Genomic DNA, 21,389 nt, shown 5'->3' with positions numbered 1-21,389 from the left:
ACCTACTAAATAAAAAGGAATTCCTAACACGATAGTTTCTACATTGGGTAATGTGAAATTGGCACTTAGGTCATCAGTAGCCAATCCATAATCATTATTAGAGTCCTATGTACATGATTTACATGTAGAACTTTGGAAGAGGAAGGACTTTGCTTTCCCATCTTCCTGATGTGCTGCAAAACCACAGTAACTGGATTAGAAAAGTTACTGTGATAGAAGCAACAACATATTCCACTCTGCCTTTTTACCTATGGTGCAAAGAAGGGCAGCACTGGTCTGTTGAAAAAGAATAAGATAATACTGCTTATTGCTGTATTTTTGTTGAAGGACTCATGAGCAGGGAAAGCCCACCAAGGAATACAATTATGTGAAAACAAATGGGTGCACCAAGCAATCGTTACAAGGGTAATGTCTGTAAAAGTGGCGGAAAAATCCTCAAGTATACTTACGGTATGTTGTTTATGGTAGTAGCGCTTCCATTTAGCATGTTTTTGTTGAAGGACTCAAAGGCAGGCAAAGTCCACCAAGAAATACATTTATGTAAAAACAAAAACAAATGAGTAAACCAAGCAATTGCTACAAGGGTAATGCCTGAAAACGTGGTGGCAAAATCCTTGAGCATATCATGCTATAGTTTTCTTAGGTTTAATAAGTAGTGAGCAGAAACAAATATCCAAGTATTATTGACTTCTACAAGTTCACTTAATAGTTTGGTACAGTACAGTGCAAGTACAGTACTAAGGTTGGTTCCATCTGACAGCAACTGGCTGAAGGGGATGCAGTTGTTCACTACCACATGGGAGGTCCATCTCTCTAGGCTTCCCTTATAAAAAAAAGCTAAGTTTCAACAACGTACCCCACCAGTCGGTTGCTTCCAATCTCAGTTTTGATGAGGGCATTTCGTATACAATGTACAGTATGATGAACTGGGAGGTTGAGATACCGTAAATCATGAAGTACTGATGAGATCTAAAAGCAACCCTAAGTCCTGGTGCTGACCAATTTACACTTCCGTCAGTATGATTATCATTTACATTCAGTCTTTTAAAAAATCTAATAAAAATAATCTGCAACAGAATATAAGAAATATAACTTATTGGAAAAGTGGGATACACTTGGCTGATGCCAATAAAAATGAATGTTCAAAATACCCAGTGGTGAAGGAGTGACTATGGTATGGTATGAGCAGCATGACTGACCTACCCACAGTGACTTACATGGAAGAACACCAAATACTGCACTTGTCAGCAGGAGGGATCACATCAAGCAAAATAGCAATACAATTCTAACTGCAGAAATATGATCATTATACCTGGTATACACCCGTGTTTCATACACATAGATGTTAATAAACATTATCTACTTCTTGGGTCTATGGTAATGGAATGAAGAGTCTTATGACAAAAACTTGAAAGTTTCACTGAGAACCTACAAAACTTAATCTAATGGCATGGCATAGTTCACAGTTCTAATAAAAACAATATGGATCTCTACATGAAACTAGGAATACAGTCTTGACATGGGCTAAATAAAACTGAACCAAAAACAGAATTTCACCTATCAAGATAACACACAAACTAAAAAGATAAGGCAATTCCAGATATAAATGAATTAAAAATTGATAACAGTACATTTGCAACCTCTCCTGCTGACAACTACTCATGTGATACCACTTGTACTATCTACACTGTTGCTGAAATGACAGCAGAAATTTCATACTCCAGTTTTGACTTTCTACATGCAGCTTTCAAGGTATATCGTGACACTGTATATATTTCACTGATACTAAAACTGTTTTTACTGAATAAGAATGCTTAATGAAAAATGGAGTTTAAATTTTCAAACTCTTTAGAAGCAACAAGCAGTTTCAAAACTGTAGCAGCAACAAACGCTCAGGTCATACGAGATCACATTGTACAATACTTTGGAAAATGCCCTGTAAACTGATGCTGAGTACCTGCTGACCAGTTCCTGTTCATGTCTACCTCAAGTTACATATCCAGTTCTATTGCACTGCCAAAATAACTGTAAATGGATTATTAATTTATAACTAAATTTTTAGTTCCGCATAAGTGGTTTCCTAATAACAACAGCAGTCCTGTCGACATAAAAATAAACAATGATACTGTTCAACATGACAATCAACATAACTGTAAATTAATGGGTACGGTGGCTAATGTGTGAATACTATACATGGGCATGACAAAAATGCAATATATATACACATCAAATTCAGTAAAGAACCAAGTGAGTAAGAGAGGATGATGGAGGATTCATGCACAATATTTTAAAATAAATAATGAGTCTATGATACAGGGAACATCATTTTGTAAATAACTCTCAAATAAGTTCCTGCAGACAGAGGTGCAACACTGGACCAAAGGGCTAAATTATTCTACAGGTAAAATATCATGAATCTCTCAAGACCAAGGTCTTGAGTGCAACGAACAATTATTTGTGCACATATAATACACAAATTCAAATAGCAAGTGCCAAATTCTAAGAAAAACTACTTTTTTCCTATAACTGTTGACTAAATTATTCTTCTGTTCTAAAATAGTGGTCCTTGGCTTCACAGCAGGTACACTACACACGTCCATGATTACTGAAGTACCTCCGCAGAGGTGTCATCTACATTACACACAGCTTACTGGGGAGAAGAGCCATAATCTGCAGGAGTCCCAAGCACAAGACTCTTAAACCTGCAGTGTCCTCTCTTCTCAGCACCTGAATCACAACTTTGTAAAAAGCCACAATATGCACAAGTTGCTTCACTAACTTGTGAGGGGAAAGGCATTGTGACATTAAAAATGCAACAGAACCATTCCTTAGTTACAATAATCCGTGCGAATTATTTAGATGTTGGAGGCTTCCTGTCAACGCTAACAGGTGTCTGTTGACCGGCAGGAGAAGCAGCGGTGATATGGTACACTTTCACAGTACACTGACACAATACTCACCTGTTCATGGTCAAGCCATAGCAGCCCACTGCAGTCCACGCACTGGTTACACTTAAATTATACCACTTACACAAATTTTCACCATGTTACAGCATTTTTGTGACAATAATGAAGCTAGAGCCAAATAGGTTTTACTAAGAAGCCACTTAAATTTCACTCCTTCCAAAGGCTTTGTTCATTCATGCCATTACTAAATGTCTTCTACTTTATTCATATGAATTTGCACATTCACACAACTACTGTTCATTCTCAGTTCTTGCTACTCCTTGTCATCTTTACTGTCCCGGCTTTCGTCATCAGAGAATGTTTCTTCAAAGGACTCTGTGCTTTCTTCTTCCATTACTGCACAGAGCCGCTGCACCAAGTTGTTTGGAATGAGGGTACCTGTATCAAGATTTGGATAATTCAAAATCACTGAAACTTTGCGACATCGTGAAAAGCATTAACAGCAGAAGAGACAGGGAACAGGAAGGAAATGAAGGAACTGCATTAGAATGGCATGGACAGAGGTACCATTATATCTTTTTGTACTGAGTAGTAACATAATAACTGTTTGTACTGAGTAGTAACATAATAACTGTAGAAGCTTACTTTACACAAATAATAGGGTCAGATAGAGTGGTTGCATCACTCATCTTGCTTGATTTGCGGCATCAGCTTTTAACCATAGCAACTGCCTCACAGTTCACATGAAAACTAAGCATCCATTTCTACAAGAAACTCTTATCACAGAATCACTTACTTTTCTATTTAATTTTTTGTGACAGAAACCTCATTATGCAAAAAAGTAGATCGTGCAATAAAGCTGGACTTGAAAACAGTGTAATAAATAATCAAGTCTAGAGTGTTCACTGTTCTTCACTGCTGCCACATGCCTAAAGGAAGACCCATCAAATTAATAACATTATCAAGTTCAGCACTGATATTTGCCCAGGCAAAGCTGCAGCACAGAATATATAATATGCATACAAACCAGCCAACGATCTTCGTGTCTTTAAACTTGTCGACTGTGGCTAACTGCCTGTCTAGCAAACTGACAAACAAAAAAATCTTCAATTCATCACTAAGTGTGAATGGGGCACCTGGTTTTCATGTGTTTCATTTTTGTCAGTAGAACAACTGATATACCTGTGTACTGATCATTTTGAATGTACAGTATGGTACAGAGATCCTTTGGGTATAGCATTTTTCATAATCACTCTGAGGTGAAGATCTGCACACCTGTTATTACAGTGCATTTTTTGGCTCAAAAACATTGTTATCATGCACCTGAGCTGGTTTCAGCTGACAATGATGGTGCAGTGTCTATGGTTTCTGATGGCTCTGAGGGATTCATGGATGAGGCCCTACTCAAGGAGTTAACCTGCCCCATCCCAGCAGATTTTTAACCAATGACTTCCCCCAATCCCGACAGATTTTTAATTTTGTTTTTTCCGGCTAAAACCTCTGCTTTTCATGAGAAACATCAAAAATTCATAGAGAAATCGCTCACCTGAGGTTTAAAATACCAGATACAGGTAACCCTACCCCTTATCTAACTGTGTTTTCTATGGGGCTGGCTCCAGAGAAAACATGTTCTATGGGAGGGGTAACTATTCTACACCACTCATAAAAGGTACTTATTTATTTATTTGGTACAAATTTATGTGTAGTACAAGAGTATACTGGTTTTCACACAGAACAGTAATAGGCGATATTAGCACTGTTTCACTTACCGAACACATCAACATACCTCACCTTTTTTGGCGATCTGATCATCATTTCTGACTGTTTCTTCCTCCACTGCCACATAAAGTTTGTCCTCCACATTATCATGGATTGGGGAATCACTCTGGCCTTGAATTTCGTACTGTGGTGCAATATGTCTTTACTGGCCAGGTCACTGGTAACAGGTGAATTGCCGAGACAATGTGGGGTAAGGCATTGTCCCTGCCTGGCATCTGGTAGAGGAAGGTGTCCCGTGTATATGTACCAAAAATCACGCACGAAATTTGAAAAATGTGCAAACGATGGACCTTGCATTTGTGGCGCGTTTATATACGTCAACGGGAGTCTATCTATCTATCTATCTATAGCCCGACGCCCTAATCCTGCAAAGGGTGGCCGCAGACAAAACGCCTCCAAGTCACTCTGTCACCCACCATTTGACTCCCCTCCCCCCAACTCACCCCCCCCTCCCTCATATACCTCTCAACTCCATCCCTCCACCTCATCCTCGGTCTACCCCTCCCTCTCCCTCCCTCCACCTCACCTACATACACCCTCTTGGTCAGTCTTTCATTCTCCATTCTCTCCACATGTCCAAGCCACCTCAGTGTATTTCTCCTAATCTTTTCAACCACATCCACATCTACCCCACAACGTTCCTTCACTTCTTCATTCGTCAACCTGTCCCTCCACGTCACTCCACATGCTCCTCTCAAGTAACTCATTTCCACTGCTCTCACTCTTGACTTGTTCCCCTCTTGCAAGGTCCACGCCTTGCTTCCATACGTCAGGGTAGGGATCACAATACCATCATGCAGTGACTTCTTAACTTCCATACTCACCTCCCTATTTCTCATCACTGCTTTCAGTGTACCAACAACCTTTCTTCCCTGCTGTACCCTTTCACGTACTTCATCCCCCAAAGTTCCATCCTTACTCATCACACTACCCAAGTACTTGAATGCACTCACATTCTCCATATCCTCACCATCCAACCTCACTGCACACTCTGTGACTTCATTCCTCTCAAACACCATAACTTTACTTTTGTTTACATTAACTTTCAGCTTCCTCCTCCTACACACTGTCCCAAATTCATTCACCAGACCTTGCAACTCCCATTCATCTTCACTCAACAATACTGTATCATCAGCAAACAGCAACACCGGAAGCTTCCAAATCTCACCCTCATTCATTAGGGCCACCCCCACATCCACCGCCCTACCTTGCACCTCCTTAACAACCCCATCCATATATATATTAAACAGCCATGGAGACATCACACACCCCTGTTTCAGTCCCACATTGAGATCAAAGAACTCACTCAGCTCACCATCCACTCGCACCGTAGCCCTAGCTCCCTCGTACATACTCTTCACAGCACTCAACAATTTCCCCTCCACTCCATATATTCTTAATACCTTCCACATACCTTGCCTATCTATTCTGTCATAAGCTTTCTCCCAGTCCATGAAGGCAGCATACACTTTCCTTCCCTTCTCTAGATACTTCTCCACTAAACATCTTAGAATAAATATCTGATCTACACACCCTTTTCCCTTCCTAAATCCCCCTTGTTCTTCTCCAACTAGCTCCTCTGTCATATGCCTAACCCTATCAATGAGTATTCTACCATATATTTTACCAGTCACACTAAGAAGGCAAATACCCCTATGGTTACCACATACTTCTCTCTCCCCTTTTCCTTTGTAAAGAGGAACAATTATACCTGATTTCCAGTCCTCTGGAACCCTTCCCTCTTCCCAAGCCAATCTACACAACTTCCATATCCACTCCACAACAATCTCACCCCCATACCTAAGCATTTCACCACACACTCCATCAATTCCTGGGGCCTTTCCCAGCTTAATCTTCTTCATCGCTTCCACTACTTCCGACCTACTGATCTCTTCCTCCCTCCTCTCAACACTTCTTCTCCCAGCCATTCCCCAACCACTTATACTCACACTGCTCTCACTCTCTACATTCAACAAATCCTCAAAGTGCTCCTTCCATCTCCTCAATTTCTCTCTTCTCCACCAACAATCTATTATTCCTATCTTTCACTCCCCTACTATTTCCCCTTTCACACTGCCTTACTTTCTTTACCTCCTTCCAAAACAATTTCTTACTCTCCCTCCATTTCACACTCAGATTCCTCCCAAACTCTTCATCCACTTTCTTCTTACTCTCCTTCACCAGTCTCTTAACCTCCCTTCTCCTGCTCACATATACCTCTCTCTTCTCTCTCTCATCTTCTCCCCTACCTCTACTCGCCAACCATTCACCATATGCCTTCTTCTTTTGTTCCACAGCTCGTTTCACCTCATCATTCCACCATGCTGTCCCTTGCACACCCTTACATCTCCTCCTCACTCCACAAACCGCCTCACACGCTACGCTTATCTCTTCCGTGAATATCTTACATACGTCTTCCACCCCTTCCATCTGCTCTAGCTCATACCTTCCCAATCTTTCTTCCCCTATGCTCTTATACTCTGTCATTTTCTCACTATCTTGCAATTTCTCCACTCTTCTCACAGGAGCTGCTTCCTCCTGTCTTCCCCTTCGTCTCCTCAACCACTTTCAACAGAAGTTGGCGGGTTAATCCCAGGTGGTGGAGACCACTAACTCTCCATCCCTTAGCCTCAGAACCCTTTACCTCAAGCCCATTCCAGGTGTCTCTATGTTTCTACCTTACTGTGCCCTTTTCATCACTTTTTCTTAATCTAACCTTGCCTATGTGTGCTTCTGATACTTACCATAACAGTATATCTGTATTTAATGGGTCTTAATTGTTGTAAATGGGAAAATTTGGCCTTGGACTTAGGACGCCTGGTACCACTTAGGGTTGACCCCATAGGTTCTGTGCCTTTATTACTGTGTAAGTATGTTTATTATGTGCTATGCTCAATACGAATTATGCACAATAACTTGGGGATCACTGTTTATGATTTACCAGTGCTTGGACTATTACTGATGTAAGGTATGTACTTTTATGGTCTCGGTTTGGCTTTAGCAAGATCCTGTCTGCTGCTATTAAGGCAGCTGTCCACTACCATGCCAGTGTCAATTTTCAACTTTTCTATAACTATGGTACATGGGCTTTAAATTTATGATTTCTATGACTTCCAGTCTTTTATAAATGCAAGTGTTCCCTGGCATCATGAAATGGACAAACTTTGAATTTGGCTCTCTGTTATCTTGTTTTTATTTACTTTTATGGAGGGAACAACCTTGTGGGTTTCGTCCTTTGGGTCCTACTTCCTCACATTACAACAAACAAACACACACACACACAGTTATACAAGTCTGTTTGCTGATGATGCAAAGATCTTGAGAGCAGAAGTCAAGGAAGACTGTAAAAGGCTGCAGGAAGACCTGCACAGGATTCATCATTGGAGTTGGATGTGGGAGATGAAATTCAACACAAAAAAATGTAAAATACTGGAAATCGGTAAAGTACCAAGAGGCTATCACTGAATTATATGATGGGTAATGAACCAATCACAAAAGCGAGAGAATGGAAAGATCTGGGAGTGCTGGTCCAGGATAGTTTGTCACCTGAAAAACACATTAACAAGACAGTTAGAGAGACGTACAATCTCTTGACTAATATAAGAATGGCATTTCATTACATGGATGAGGAGATGATGAAAAAATTGATGGTGGCCATGATCTGCCCCAGGTTAGACTATGCAGCAGCAGTGTGGTCCCCAAACAAAAAGATATAAACAAGATCGAGAGAATACAAAGAACAGCAACCAAGATGGTCTCCAGCCTGGCAGATCTGTCGTACAAAAAGAGGCTGGAAAAGCTGGATATCTCTCTCTCCTAGAAGAACGGAGAAAGAGGGGCGACATGATTGCAGTGTTCAGAACCATGATGGGAGTAGATAAAACTGATAGAAAAGATCTGCCTGTATGGGATGGGAGAGTAACAAGAGGACATGGAATGAAACTGAAAAAGTCAAGTTGCTTGAAGGATATCAAGAAATATAGTTTTTCATATACCGGTAGATGCATAGACCTGTGGAATGGCCTGGACAAAGAGATCGTCCAGACAAAAAGCTCAAAAGAGTTCAAAGCAAAATCTGACTTACTGAGAAAAAAGTCGGGACCCCATGAGCGTAGCTCATTTCCTGTATATCACAACTAGGTAAATATAACTAGGTCACGTCTTTTCATCTTTTAAGGTGTATTTTTATGATATTTATAAAAATTACAATTCATCCACTCACTTGATGTAGTGCTGCCTACTTCTTCCTTAGCCTTTACAGTTCTTTTTCTGTGCCTGCCCTCCTCTCTTCCTATTTCTCCCATCTTTCCTGTCACTTCTTATTGCTTTTCTTTCCCTTACAGGTGGCTTTACATCGAGTGACAAGCCAAATGGTTTCATGTAAGCCAAGAAACCATTTACAACGCTGGGTGGTAACCATATAACCAGACCATACGTGCTCCCTACATGTAAACAAGTGGGTTGGTGGAGGGTTAGTGCCCCTCCCCATAAAACAAATAACTCAAAGTCAAATGACCACCCCTTACGGGATTATGGTGTCTTGCAATAGACAGATAGATAGATAGACAAGTACTGCACATGGCCTGAATAGATTATAAGTAAACAACAGAAGCAGAGGAGTTAGAATCAGTGAATTGGAATGAAATGGATCTGGACAGCTTGTGGAATGCATATAGTGACTGCTTAGTTGGCAATACTAAAGCAGTGTGTGGTGTGGCAGGAGTAACAACAAAGAAGAATGGTACGACATGGTAGCATGAAGAGGTTAAGAGAGCACTGGACGAAATGAGGAAGAAGTGGCTAGAATGGTTACAGGAAAGGGGTTCAATTGAAATAAGAACTGAATATATTGAGTGCAAGAAGCACGTACAGAGAATAGTGAAGAGGAAAGGGGAGAAGGTAAATGATGATCCAGGAAGAAAAATGAATGCAAATTACTCTGAAAATATGAAGTTATTCTGGAAAGAGGTGAGGAAACGTAGATGTGACAGCGGAAAGAAAAGGGAAGGTGTGAAGGATGTAAGTGGTAGTGTATTAACCCATGGGGATGAAGTAAGGACCAGATGGAAAGAAAATTTTGAAAGCCTGATGAATGGGACTAGAGCAAGCAGAGCGGCTGTTAACATGATTGGTTTTGGGGGTGTGCTTAGAAGGAATCCAGTGCCAGGAGACATGACACTCGCACAGGTGAATAACGGTGTGAAGCAGATGAAAAATGGGAAAGCAGCTGGGGTTGACGAGGTGTACGAAGAGATGATTAAGGCTGTTGGAGAGAGCGGAATAAAGTGCTTGCTGCAGATATGTAAAAAGGCATGGATGAGTGAAACTGTGCCTTAAGAGTGGAAAACGGCTGTGACTGTACCTCTGTACAAAAATAATGGTGAGAGAAGTGAGCGCAAGAATTACTGTGGCAAAAGTTTATTGAGTGTGGGAGGGAAGGTACATGGAAGAATTATTATAGAGATAGTAAGAGAGATATCAGAAGTCCTAGTGGCTTTATGAGTGGTAAAGGATGTGTGGATCAAATATTTGCAGTAACAGATAGTGGAGAAGGCTTGTGAGGACAATAAAGTGTTTACAGCATTCATGGATCTGGAAAGCGAAGGAATGTGGAAGGTTTTGTGCATGTATGGTGTAGATGGTAAGCTGCTAGGTGGTGTCAAGAGTTTTTATAATGGTAGTGATGCATGTCTAAGGGTAAATGGGCATCTAAGTGAATGGTTCACAATCGGTGAGGGCGTGCGACAAGGTTGTGTGATGTCCCCATGGTTGTTCAATATACAGTAATCCTTCCACTATCTGATGTAATAGAGCCAAAGGCATGTCCGGAAAGTGGTCCCGTCTGGAATGTGGGCCCCTGGCTCCTGGACTGGTACTTATGGTCCCTAACCCAGCCTAACTTTGAAAGCCACCTAAATAACTCCCTACTGGACATGCAGAGCACCTATTTAAACCTATTTAAGACCCTATTCACACCAATAATGGACATAAAGCATGAAATAAATGAAAAGGAACCAGAGAATGAGGAATTCGAAGTGACTGTACCTCAGCCAGGGTACTTACAGCACATCTGTGGCCGCCTTCTCTAAGGCTTTGGCAACGGTGAAAATGCTCTTGAAGCACGTACAGTAATCCAGTGTTGTGCTGCACTTACAGTAATTCTTTGCACTGTGAGTTATAATTGTTTAACACTGCACATTGTTAATTGCACCACACCAGTTTCAACCACCAGTTTGCACTCCACAGTTAATCCTTTGCACTCTAAATTCTAATTTCTGAACACTACACAACACTGCAAATTCCCGTGTGGTCTAGTGGAGAGGTATTGCAGTTTATTCACTGTCTATTAAAAAAAAAAAACGAGGACGTGCACTATCCACTGCGATAAGCATCTACTCATAATCGCAGTTAGGCAGAAACTGGTGGTGAGGAAGGAGCAGTGTTGCCAGATCGGAGCTCGGCCACATTACCACACTCCTCAGTTTTCATTACCAAATTTAACTTTTCATTACCAAATTCGTAAAGCTAGCATTTATTCTTCACTAATTATATATACATGTGGAAATAAATGTAATCACTCTCCCTATAATTAACAGCATGTTGATTATTTTCACGCTATGTAGGCTAGCAAATTAATCAGAGACAGCAGACAATCCACCATCTCCATCCTGTGCATCCTCATACATGTGAAAAATCTGTTTGGTAATGCATTACTCTGATTCATTACCAAACAAATTTTTCATTACCAAATTGGTCCACATTTGGTAATGAAAAATACCAAATGGCAACCCTGACAGGGGAGGGGGTAGGGGGGAGGAAGGGGTGAAGGGGCCGTGGTGTAAACAGCTGTTCGACGCTGCACAGCAATTTCAAATTACGGGTGGGAAAAAAATTGGATTTGGGGGGATTTTTTTTTCTTTTTTTTGGCCGTTTTTGGGTTCTGAAGGTCCGGGCCCAGAATGTCTGGTAAGTGGTGTGTCCGGAAAGTGGGCATCCGGATAGTATTGGGATTACTGTATATATGGATGGGGTGATGAGAGAAGTAAAAACACGAATAATGGAGAAAGGGATGGCGTTGGTAATGAATGGTGATGGATGGAATATCTCAAATTTGTTGTATGCGCAGTACTACTTCCAAATACCGCATAAGAGCTCAGTAGACTAGTGCAGAGCTTTGTTAAAGCCTGTGAGCATCGTGCCTCGAGAGTAACTGCTGAAAAGAGTAAAGTTATGGTAATCGAGAGAGGTGAATCCCAGGGCAATGCTACAGTGAATGGAGAGAGACTGGAAGTGGTGGGAGTTCAAATACCTGGGTACAGTGATAGAAAAGAGAGGAAAGTGTGTAAAAGAAGTGGAAAGTAGAGTGACACAAGGAAGAAAAGTAGTTAGTGGCGCTATGAAGGCCTAGATAAGAAGCAGAGGCTTGAGCAGCTGCACGAGGCTTACATAAAGAGGTGTTAGTGCCAACTTTAATGACTGGATATGAGACTATGGTGTGGCATGAGCAGTGGAGATGGGACTGCTGAGGAATGTATGTGGAGTACAGTGAGTGGACAGGATACGAAATAATGCGATTCGTGAAAGATGTGGAGTGAGGAAGTCTGTGGACACCTGAATCAAAGAGAGTGTACTGAGAAGGTATGGTCATATGGAGAGAATGGATAACAATAGAGTAGTGAAAAAGGTATATCTGAGCAAATCTGAAGGAGGAAGGAGGCAAGGTAGGCTAAGGAGAAGGTGGACAGATACGGTGGATGAGTGTGTGAGGAAGTGAGGTATGGAAGTCGGTGAGGCTAGGGGACTGACAAGAGATTGAGCTGGCTGGATGAATGTTGTGAGAAGTGAACGATCAGGGATTTGGAACCCCTTTTAACATAACAGCGTTCAGATTGACTCTATCAGATACGTTTATGTCAGGGGCGGGTAACCTTTTCAGAGCAAGGGCCAGATGAGACTTTTGAGAGCAGTCCGCTGGCTGGAGTGACATATGAGAACACAAATGTGACTATATACAAGCATTTTATTGGAAAACATGGAAATTAAAACTATATCAGGATACAGACTTCTACACTTGAAAGGGTGGAACATGTTTGACCTGGTGGGTTAAGATCTCAAAACATCTATGAACTTGAAAAGTACTACATACATACAGTATATGGATACGCAACAAGTGTGTACCCACATTGAGAGTGACATACCTCCTCTCAATGCGGAAGTCCTACGGACACGGGCGTCTGGCAGGATGGAAGAAAGATTGTACTGCGCAGGGTGAGGGGAGTGTCGAGTTGCCAAATAGCATCTGCCAGCTGTATGTGGCCGGCAGATGCTATTTGTCAGAATTTAATTTGATTTGGCTGGGGTTCCGCAGGCCGGATTGCTATGTTCATGCTGAGCAGGTTGGCAGGCCGGAGGCTGCCCGCCCTTGGTTTATGTGAAGTTACAGAATGTGGTGAATGTTTTTGGCATATCAGATAGAGCCACAGCTCCGGGGGCTTGAATGATGAGTGAATGGAAGCGTGGCCCATTGGACTGGGCAAACTTAGGCTGTCTCGACATGCTACTCCTCACCCTGCCCGAGGGTGGGAAAGGTGATCCAGATGATGATGATGTAAACCGCATAATACAATTATATTCCATGAGGAGTATTCACAGCACTTTGGGGTGCTTCACTCCATGAATATTATGGTGATATTTTTATCTGTTCACAAACAAATGAACAAAAGTGGGCTAAAACTTGTCTAATAAACACATACCAATGTAAGTTTGTTAATATTTCCATTACATGATTTACTCTAACTGCAAGTCCAGTTTCAAATTAGTAGTTAATGAAAAAGTATTGCTAGATGAAAGTGATTTTCAACATAAAAGAAGCAGCTACTACTGTACATTATTATTTCTTTACTTCTGACACTTGATACAATTAGCTATGCCTTAATTAATTAATGTAAATAAAATAAGCATGAGGTAACTGACCAACGAGCTTAATTCCATCGTGTGTCTTGAGTCTGACGACCTGCATTTTGGAGGCAGTGGAATGGGGAGCTGAAGACAGTACATCCTCTACTCGAGCCCACACATTCAACACAAGCCCACACAGCACATGGTATGTCCGTCGTCGCAGCCCAATCTCACACTCCAACCCACTATTCACACGACGGCAGTTCCCCTGCCTGGAAGGTTGGGCATAAATAACAGGTATGAAAAGAAAAATTACAATGGAAAAAGAATGTACAAGATATCAGTTAGCATGGCATGAAGGACATACTAGTGGAATACTGGTGGGAAACTGAAAGTGAGAATAGCAGCACAAGAAGGTAGGAACAAGGAAGAAAGAAATGGAAACTGATTGACTGGAAATGTAAGAAAAGTCATCATCAAGATTTGAAAGTTGTTTCTCAAATACAAATGAGGCAGATAAACAAGGTACAGTACCATACATGTTTTGTGGGGTTGTTTTCCATGCTTGCCAAGTTAGCTCCATCCACCTGATGGCCATTTCCCAAGTTGCACTGTCTCCAGCAGCATTCCAAATGAGTTCCCTAATCCAAATATCTCATCTTTGGACCTACACTCTTCAATTAACATTGCCAAAAATAAAAAATACTAACATCCTAACCCAATAACTGAATATTTCCAATGGTAAAATTCAGAAACAGGAAATAAAAAGCATCAATTCAAAGATTACCTTTTGAGAGAACTATGAATTGGTTCATACAACCATCCATCCATTCACCCTTTCAAACTTGTGACATTCTTGGCTCCATCAATCTCATGCTGTTCCATCTTTGTCATCTGTACCATAAAACACAAAAAAACACTGAGGACAAGAACTCCTCTGTCAACTTTCCTTTTCATTCTATGAGTAGGTACCGTATTTTGTGATATCTCAAGATTACTTTGAAATAACCCCGTGTCCTTGAGGCAAGAGGTAATGAACTAGGCAGGGATTAGTTTGGCTTGATTTAGAAGAAACTTTTAAGCAAATGACCATCTCACTGCTTAGCAATCACAAGTAGTTTCTAGTGAGCTGTATAAACACTTTTTTTTATTATTTTTTTTTTATTTTTTAAACATACACTTGAGTCCTGCATCCCTAAATGGCAACATACTGGTCACAGGTGGCTTATGGTATATAAGGTTGCTCACTCAGTGACCCAATCAGTCTGTTCCCAGCTCTTAGAGGGGACATAACACTCCTTTGTTTCTCCTGTAGACCTCAATCTCTAATTTTCTTTTGATATTTGGAATTCGTAGACATAATCATGTCCCACACAAGGAGGAACATTAGTGCTGATGAGATACAACTTTTTCTAGATCAGGATTTGGATGATGATTTCATTTATGATAATGGTAGTGATTCTACATCAGATAGTGTTAAGACAGTGATAGTGGTGATGAATCACAACTTGACACTGCAGAGGAGCCAGATGATAATCTGTCAAGTGAAGAAGTTGATGGCAATGATGACAGTGCTCCGGGTGGGTGGTTGAGTTATTCTCCTGTTAGTAGAGAACGACTGTCATTTACTGGAGACACGGGACAAAGTAGTTTTGCAAAATCCTCAGGACTCACTGGAAATTTTTATGTCTTTTGTAGACAGGGATATAATTGAACATATGGTGAAAGAAACAAACAAATATGCTAACAAGGTCTGTGAAGAAAAGAGAAGGAAAAATTATAAGGAAGAGCTGAGATCTGATGTGGAAGGAAACTAATGTTGGGGAGATGTATACCTTTATAGGTTTGGTCATTTTACTTGGCACAGTGAAGAAGCCTACAGTTTACTCATACCATTCCACCAACCAGATGCTTCCAACATCATTTTTGCTATGTTAATGAACTATAGCAACTGTTCCACATCGCGGTAGAGTCTATACTGCATACAGATTATGTTAACCCTTCCGTGCCCGTGGGTTCGGAATCTTCTGTGCACCATAGGCCGATGTGGGTGCTATTTTCTGAAGTTTCAAAAACTGATTTTTTTCCTTGCCATATTGAAGAGAAAGTTCAGACACACCTAACTGTGCAAATCCCAGCTTCCTAGACCCATTCTGTGGCTTGCAATGGAGCGTGAAAGTTGCAGAAATATCGGCAACCGATATCCGCTGCCCAGAGGTACTGCCATGGTGCAACTTCGAAAGCGTTGTTATTTTCTTTTTAACTTGCAAAACAATGCGAATGGTGCTGAAATGTTGTGCATGTATGAGATATGATGATACTGAATGATTTCAGTACACAATATGTTAGGAATGGCAGGAAAAAAATTATGAATATTTTTCACCTTTTTGATATAAATTGTGTTTATCGTAGTTTCGAGTTATTTTTTATGTTATAATTGTGCACATGCTTGGAAAAGAGAGTTAAAGGGCTGAATTTTAAGTCCTAAATGAGAAAATTGTCCGTCCTCCGAGGCTAAGCTCTCCCACAGAAGATGAAAGTGGAGGGTCAGAACCGATTAGCAATACGGAAGTTGGGTCGCAACTTCCAGCTCTCACAACACGTGCATGGCTAAAAATAGAATCGCACTGCAGTTTCAAAACTACGAATAAGTCTAATTATTACGAATACAGAGACAAAGCAGAAATAAATACGTTTACAGTCAGGGGAAAACGTATTTTTTCGTAATGGCACATTGACCTATCTCTATCATTTTACCTTGCTAGTTTTGCAAAGCATGTTGCTGTCTCGTAAACAGGGTGGTTGTGTGTGTTTTGCAAGGGAGGAAAAAGATTATATTTTCTGTCTGGGTCGAGATAATGGGTGTAACTGTGTTTTTAAGCATAGCCACAAGTGAAAAAATCATACATCCACTCGTCATGGCGCAGGTGGTGAACTGACATATGATATGTGAGAGGGTGAAATGAAGGTCAGTCTCATGTCCATGATGTTCGTTCACTTCCCGAAAGTTTTCACAGTTTTCTACAAGTCGCACTGCATCAAATGATCCAAACCAGTACAACAAACCTGAGCAAAAAGGTAATGATACCAAGACAAAAATGTATTTTTCACTTATTATCATATCTTTTTTGTTTGTGCCTGTATTAATTCATAATCGTAAACAAATGGTTGTGTGTGTTCTGCACGAGAGGATAAAGATGATATTTTCTGTCTTGGTAGTGATAATGGGTGTAGTTGTGCTTGTTTAAGCATGGCCATGAGCGAAAAAATCGAAAATCCACTCATCACAGCAGCAGGCTCTGAACTGCTTGATGGGGTGTATGGGAGTGTAGTGTAGGTCAGTCCGAAGACGTTCAAAACATTCGTTCATTTCCCCAAAATTTTTGCAGTTTTTTATAGGCCGCGCTCAAATGATGCCTAAGGCCATTTATCGGCTAAACGTCATTCGACACCAGCAGCCACGGAGGGGTTAAAGCCTTATTGAGGTAGTCTATATATAGATTATGTTAAAACCTTACATAATGTGGTGTAGCTATACAGTGGAACCTCAGTCCTCGAACGTCTCACATGTCGAACAAATCGGACCTCGACCAAAAAATTCAAGACATTTTTGCTTCAGAGGTCGACCAAAATATCGGACCTCGACCAACCTGAATGTAGCCAAACGAAGGGAAGCTGGCCGACCGACAGTCATGCGTCCACCTTTGTTGTTCGTCAACATGGTCGTCCTGCTGTGCTTCACATTTTTCTTGATTCAGTGCAGTATTAGCCCCTAATAATGGTTCCAAAGAAAGCAAGTTCATCCAGTACGGCTACTGGCAGTGAAAAGAGGAAAGTAGTGCGGAAAATAATTGAAGTGGAAAAATTATTGCTATCTTCATCAGTGAGAAACAGTTAGCAGGAGACAGTGTTAGTGAGTATATAATTTGTGAAAAGGCAAGAGAAATATACAGTCACCTCATAAAGGAAAGCACTGGTACCAGTGCTGAAACTTAAATAGGTAAGCATCTGGGGTCTTGGAACAGATTAAAATGATTTACATTATTTCTTATGGGGAAAATTAGTTCGGTCCTCGACCAATTCGGTCCTGGAACAGCCTTCCAGAACAGATTGTGTTCGAGGACCGAGGTTCTACTGTATTTATGTCCCAATCCTGTGGTCAGGGGCATCTATTTAAGGATGAATTTTTTAAAGGTGTTCCTCAGCAACTGCTGCCTCCAGCTAAGGGTTAATGCATAAATTGAAACTGAAGCCGTACCATCCAAGACTCCTATATGGCCTTCTGGAGGACGATTCAGACTGTCCGTTGCACTGTGAGAGAATGTGTAACCAAATTTCTCACCAACCAGACCATCTTGATAAGATCATCTGGTCAGATGAAGCCTGTTTCAAGTTGTCAGGCCAAGTGAACATGCATAATTGTGTGTACTGGGCAGATGAAAATCCTCATGTGATCATCACAACAGAACTGAATTAGCCAGGCATCTTTGTGTGGGGTGGGCTGTCCAGCAATGGTGTCATGCCCCCCATCCACCCTTTTTTTAATAACTCGTGGATTGCCAGCCACAGCTCAGGCTGTGCTGGCCATGCATCACCGCTAACTACTCCACTCCTAGGCAAACTTATGCATGGCTATGCAAAGACGGAGAGAGAGGGATTTTTTTCATTTCACTGGATGATGCCCTGGATGTTTATTTGTTATAATAAACATTTATTTATTTTTTCATTTTTCTCTATTCCCCTATGTAAACATACGCATGGCCCCATGCAAAGACGGAGAGAGATATTATTATTTTTTTTTTTTCACCAGATGATGTCCTGGATGCTTATCTTCAAGTTTATAATAAACATTTATCATTCATTCATCATCCAATCCTACAATTCCCCATAAGAGGAGCAGGAGCCCGGGGCTTGACAAGTTGGTCCTGACATTTAAGATGAGGTTGACAAGCCTCACTCATCCCTGAGTGGCATTACGTGAGCAATCAACCTCAACCATCCCTTGGATATAAACCTTCACCGGCTCAATACGATTGGAGCGCCGTAATTATCCACTAAACCACCAGGTGCCAAAATTAAGTTATATGGTTACCACCCAGGATAGTAAACGGTCTCCTGGTGTACAGGAAACCATTTGGCTTGTAACTCAGTGTAGAGTCACCCACAGGCAGGAAGAGGAAGGAATGAAGCAAAGACAGAAGAGGGAGTGTAAAGTTACCCGTAGGCAGAAGGATGAGGAAAGAATGAAGGAAAAGAAGACAGAAGAGGATGGAAGGAAAGAGGGATGGATGAGAGGAAAGAGCAGACACCCGAAAGCAGCACTACATTGAGAGAGTGGATATTTAAAAAAAAAAAAAAAAAAAAAAAAAAAAAAAAATTGCACACCATGGGGTGGGATAAAAAAAAAAAAGGGTAATTGCTCAATCCACAGGTTGACAACTGTGGATGGTAACAATTACCTAAACATGTTGTGCAATATGTGGTGCCACAACTCGCAACCAGGGCTGACTTCGCCAAACTGTTCTTTAAAGAAGATTGGATCCCTCCTCATTTTGCTTTGACGGTGCAGAGCTACCTTAACAACATCTTTCCACAGGGTTGGATTGGACAACGTGGCAGCGTCAACTGGCCGCCACATTCATCCGGCCTGACACCTATGAAGTTTTTTTTTTTTTTTTTTTTTTTTTTTTTTTTTTTTTTTGGGGGGGGGGGCTGAGGGAGAAGGTTTTTGAGAGGAAGCCTCACACAGTGGACTAACTGAAGGAGTTCATCTCGCATGCATTTATAGACACAGATGCTAACTTGAATTTGTGTGTTACTGTATGTGTCCAGTGTCAGTGGCAGGTTCCAGGAATGTAGCAATGATGATGGAGGACATTTCAAGCACCTCTGAGACTAAACATGACCCGATCAATACTGCATACCTACTTTTGGCCCACCCTGTGTATATCGTTTCAATTTTGTAGGCTCCAGCATGTTTGCATGTCAACCTTGGTCAGCTAATGGCAGCTCTCCATGCTGCTCGATCTATGGCAGCCTCCCTGTTCAGTACCTTAACCCTGAGGTCACACTTAGCCCCTAAGGACCTATGCCGCATGATCGTGCTTTTGTGTAATTTGACACGCCAGCCTATCCCACACGATCAATAAAGACATACAAAAAACTAGGGAGGGTAACTCCGCCCCTTTGGTGAGGTGTATGGGATCAGACCAATGAGAGTTAAGAGTGTCTGGGGTGGTATGGCGTGATTGGCCCCTTAAGATGGGGGAGAAGGAACCCCCACCACCACCATCAGTTTACCTCCCTCAGCCCCATTGCATCATCTCCAAACTGTCCCCTTCCAACCAACCACACCCCAACATACCCCCTACAGCAGTGTGTGCATAGCAACCCTTCTCCCTCCTCCCCTGGCCCTCCATCCTCCTCCCTACTCCAGCCACACACACTCCACCTCCACTTTTCACCTGGCTTGTTTTGTTGCTATGGGAATATGCCAGACTAACACTTTATGCTTAGGGAACACTTCACACTGACACTAGTTAAGCACATATAATTATTTACCGTAAATAATGCATTTTCTGTACATTTTCTATTTTCACCCACGGGGGATTGGTAAATTTTTTGCATCTTTGATGGGTGATTGTGTGATAACTATTTGGTCAATCTGGCTGAAACATAAATTTTCAGGTGTGTAAATTCAGTCTCTTGAAAAGTGGAAGAAAAATTTTTACCTTGGTGAAAGTCGAAAAATCGACCCAGTTTTGTGGCTGGAGGGACAGACCTGCTAAGCAAATTGCGTACTTTAGGGCTTAATGACCTCGTCCCAAGTTTTTTTTTTTTGGTCTATCCATTGCAACCCCACCCCCAATATTAACACTTCTCACTTTCTGCGCCCAATTATCATCCCCCATCCTCTCCATATGCCCAAACCACCTCAACCTACCTCTCCTCATCACAACATCAATACGCTCCAGTCCCATCCTACCTCTCAACTCTTGCATTGTAAACCCAGCCCCCCTAGACCTTGCACTCAGAGATGCACTGCACATCTGCCTAATCATTTTCATTTCTGTACGTTTGAGCCTGTGAATATCCTCTTCCTTTACTGCCCAGGTCTCACTACCATACATTATTACACTCCGAACACATGCGGCAAAGAAAGATCCTTTAGTATGTAGGGAGAGCCCTCTCGATGTCAGGGGAGGCAGCAACTCCCTGAACTTCTTCCAACCACTTCTCACCCTAGCCACAGAGCTATAGTCTCACCAATCTAAAACCAAGGTTTGGGTGGGGTCTGCCGCTGGGTGCACCCATGCCATACTTCCTAAACGAGCGATGAGTAGATTCTGTGATATATGTAATAGGCATCACAGATAGGTACACACATACTAATACAATTTAAACGTAAGTATTCTAGCATATCAAAGGAAGGTAAACTTGTAATGCATATGGCTCTTGTACATCAATAAAGAAACGTGGCATACATATTTTACAGTGGTGCTAAAAAAAAATTAGTTACTTTTACCGACTTTCACGGTAGTTCTAAGTTGGGTAAGTAATGTAACAATTACTTTTATAATATAATTTGAAGGAATCAGTAGAACATACGCTATTTTCTTAATAGAAATAAATAAGTTAAAACACTCACGAGCGGCAACATCCAGATCCACTGGAGGGAGATTTAAGCTTCTGTCACGTGCTTCCACTGTTCACTTTGTTATATATATATAGCTTAAATTATATTTATAACTTAAATTAGTTTGTCTTTACACACACACACACAAAAACACACACACACACACACAC

At 41.3% G+C, this 21,389-nt stretch overlaps 1 protein-coding gene across 1 annotated transcript in view; it reads right to left on the bottom strand.

Moving 5' to 3' along the window:
• Positions 1 to 724: 724 nt before the first annotated feature.
• Positions 725 to 21,389, bottom strand: part of LOC145415127 (protein strawberry notch homolog 1-like) — a 204,372-nt gene continuing 183,707 nt past the window's right edge. The window contains exons 26-27 of the mRNA XM_080284547.1: positions 13,659 to 13,855; positions 725 to 3,344 (exon numbers count right to left, since the gene is read on the bottom strand). Coding sequence (XP_080140673.1) covers positions 3,220 to 3,344; positions 13,659 to 13,855 — 322 coding nt within the window. The 3' untranslated portion in view covers positions 725 to 3,219. The remainder of the gene's footprint in view (positions 3,345 to 13,658; positions 13,856 to 21,389) is intronic.

Source organism: Coenobita brevimanus, chromosome 101, assembly GCF_032717465.1.
Source record: "Coenobita brevimanus isolate Jiangsu-jjx chromosome 101, ASM3271746v2, whole genome shotgun sequence".
NCBI classification, from domain to species: domain Eukaryota; kingdom Metazoa; phylum Arthropoda; class Malacostraca; order Decapoda; family Coenobitidae; genus Coenobita; species Coenobita brevimanus.
The sequence above is the reverse complement of the archived record's forward strand: the minus strand, read 5'-3'. Positions and strand labels throughout refer to the sequence as shown.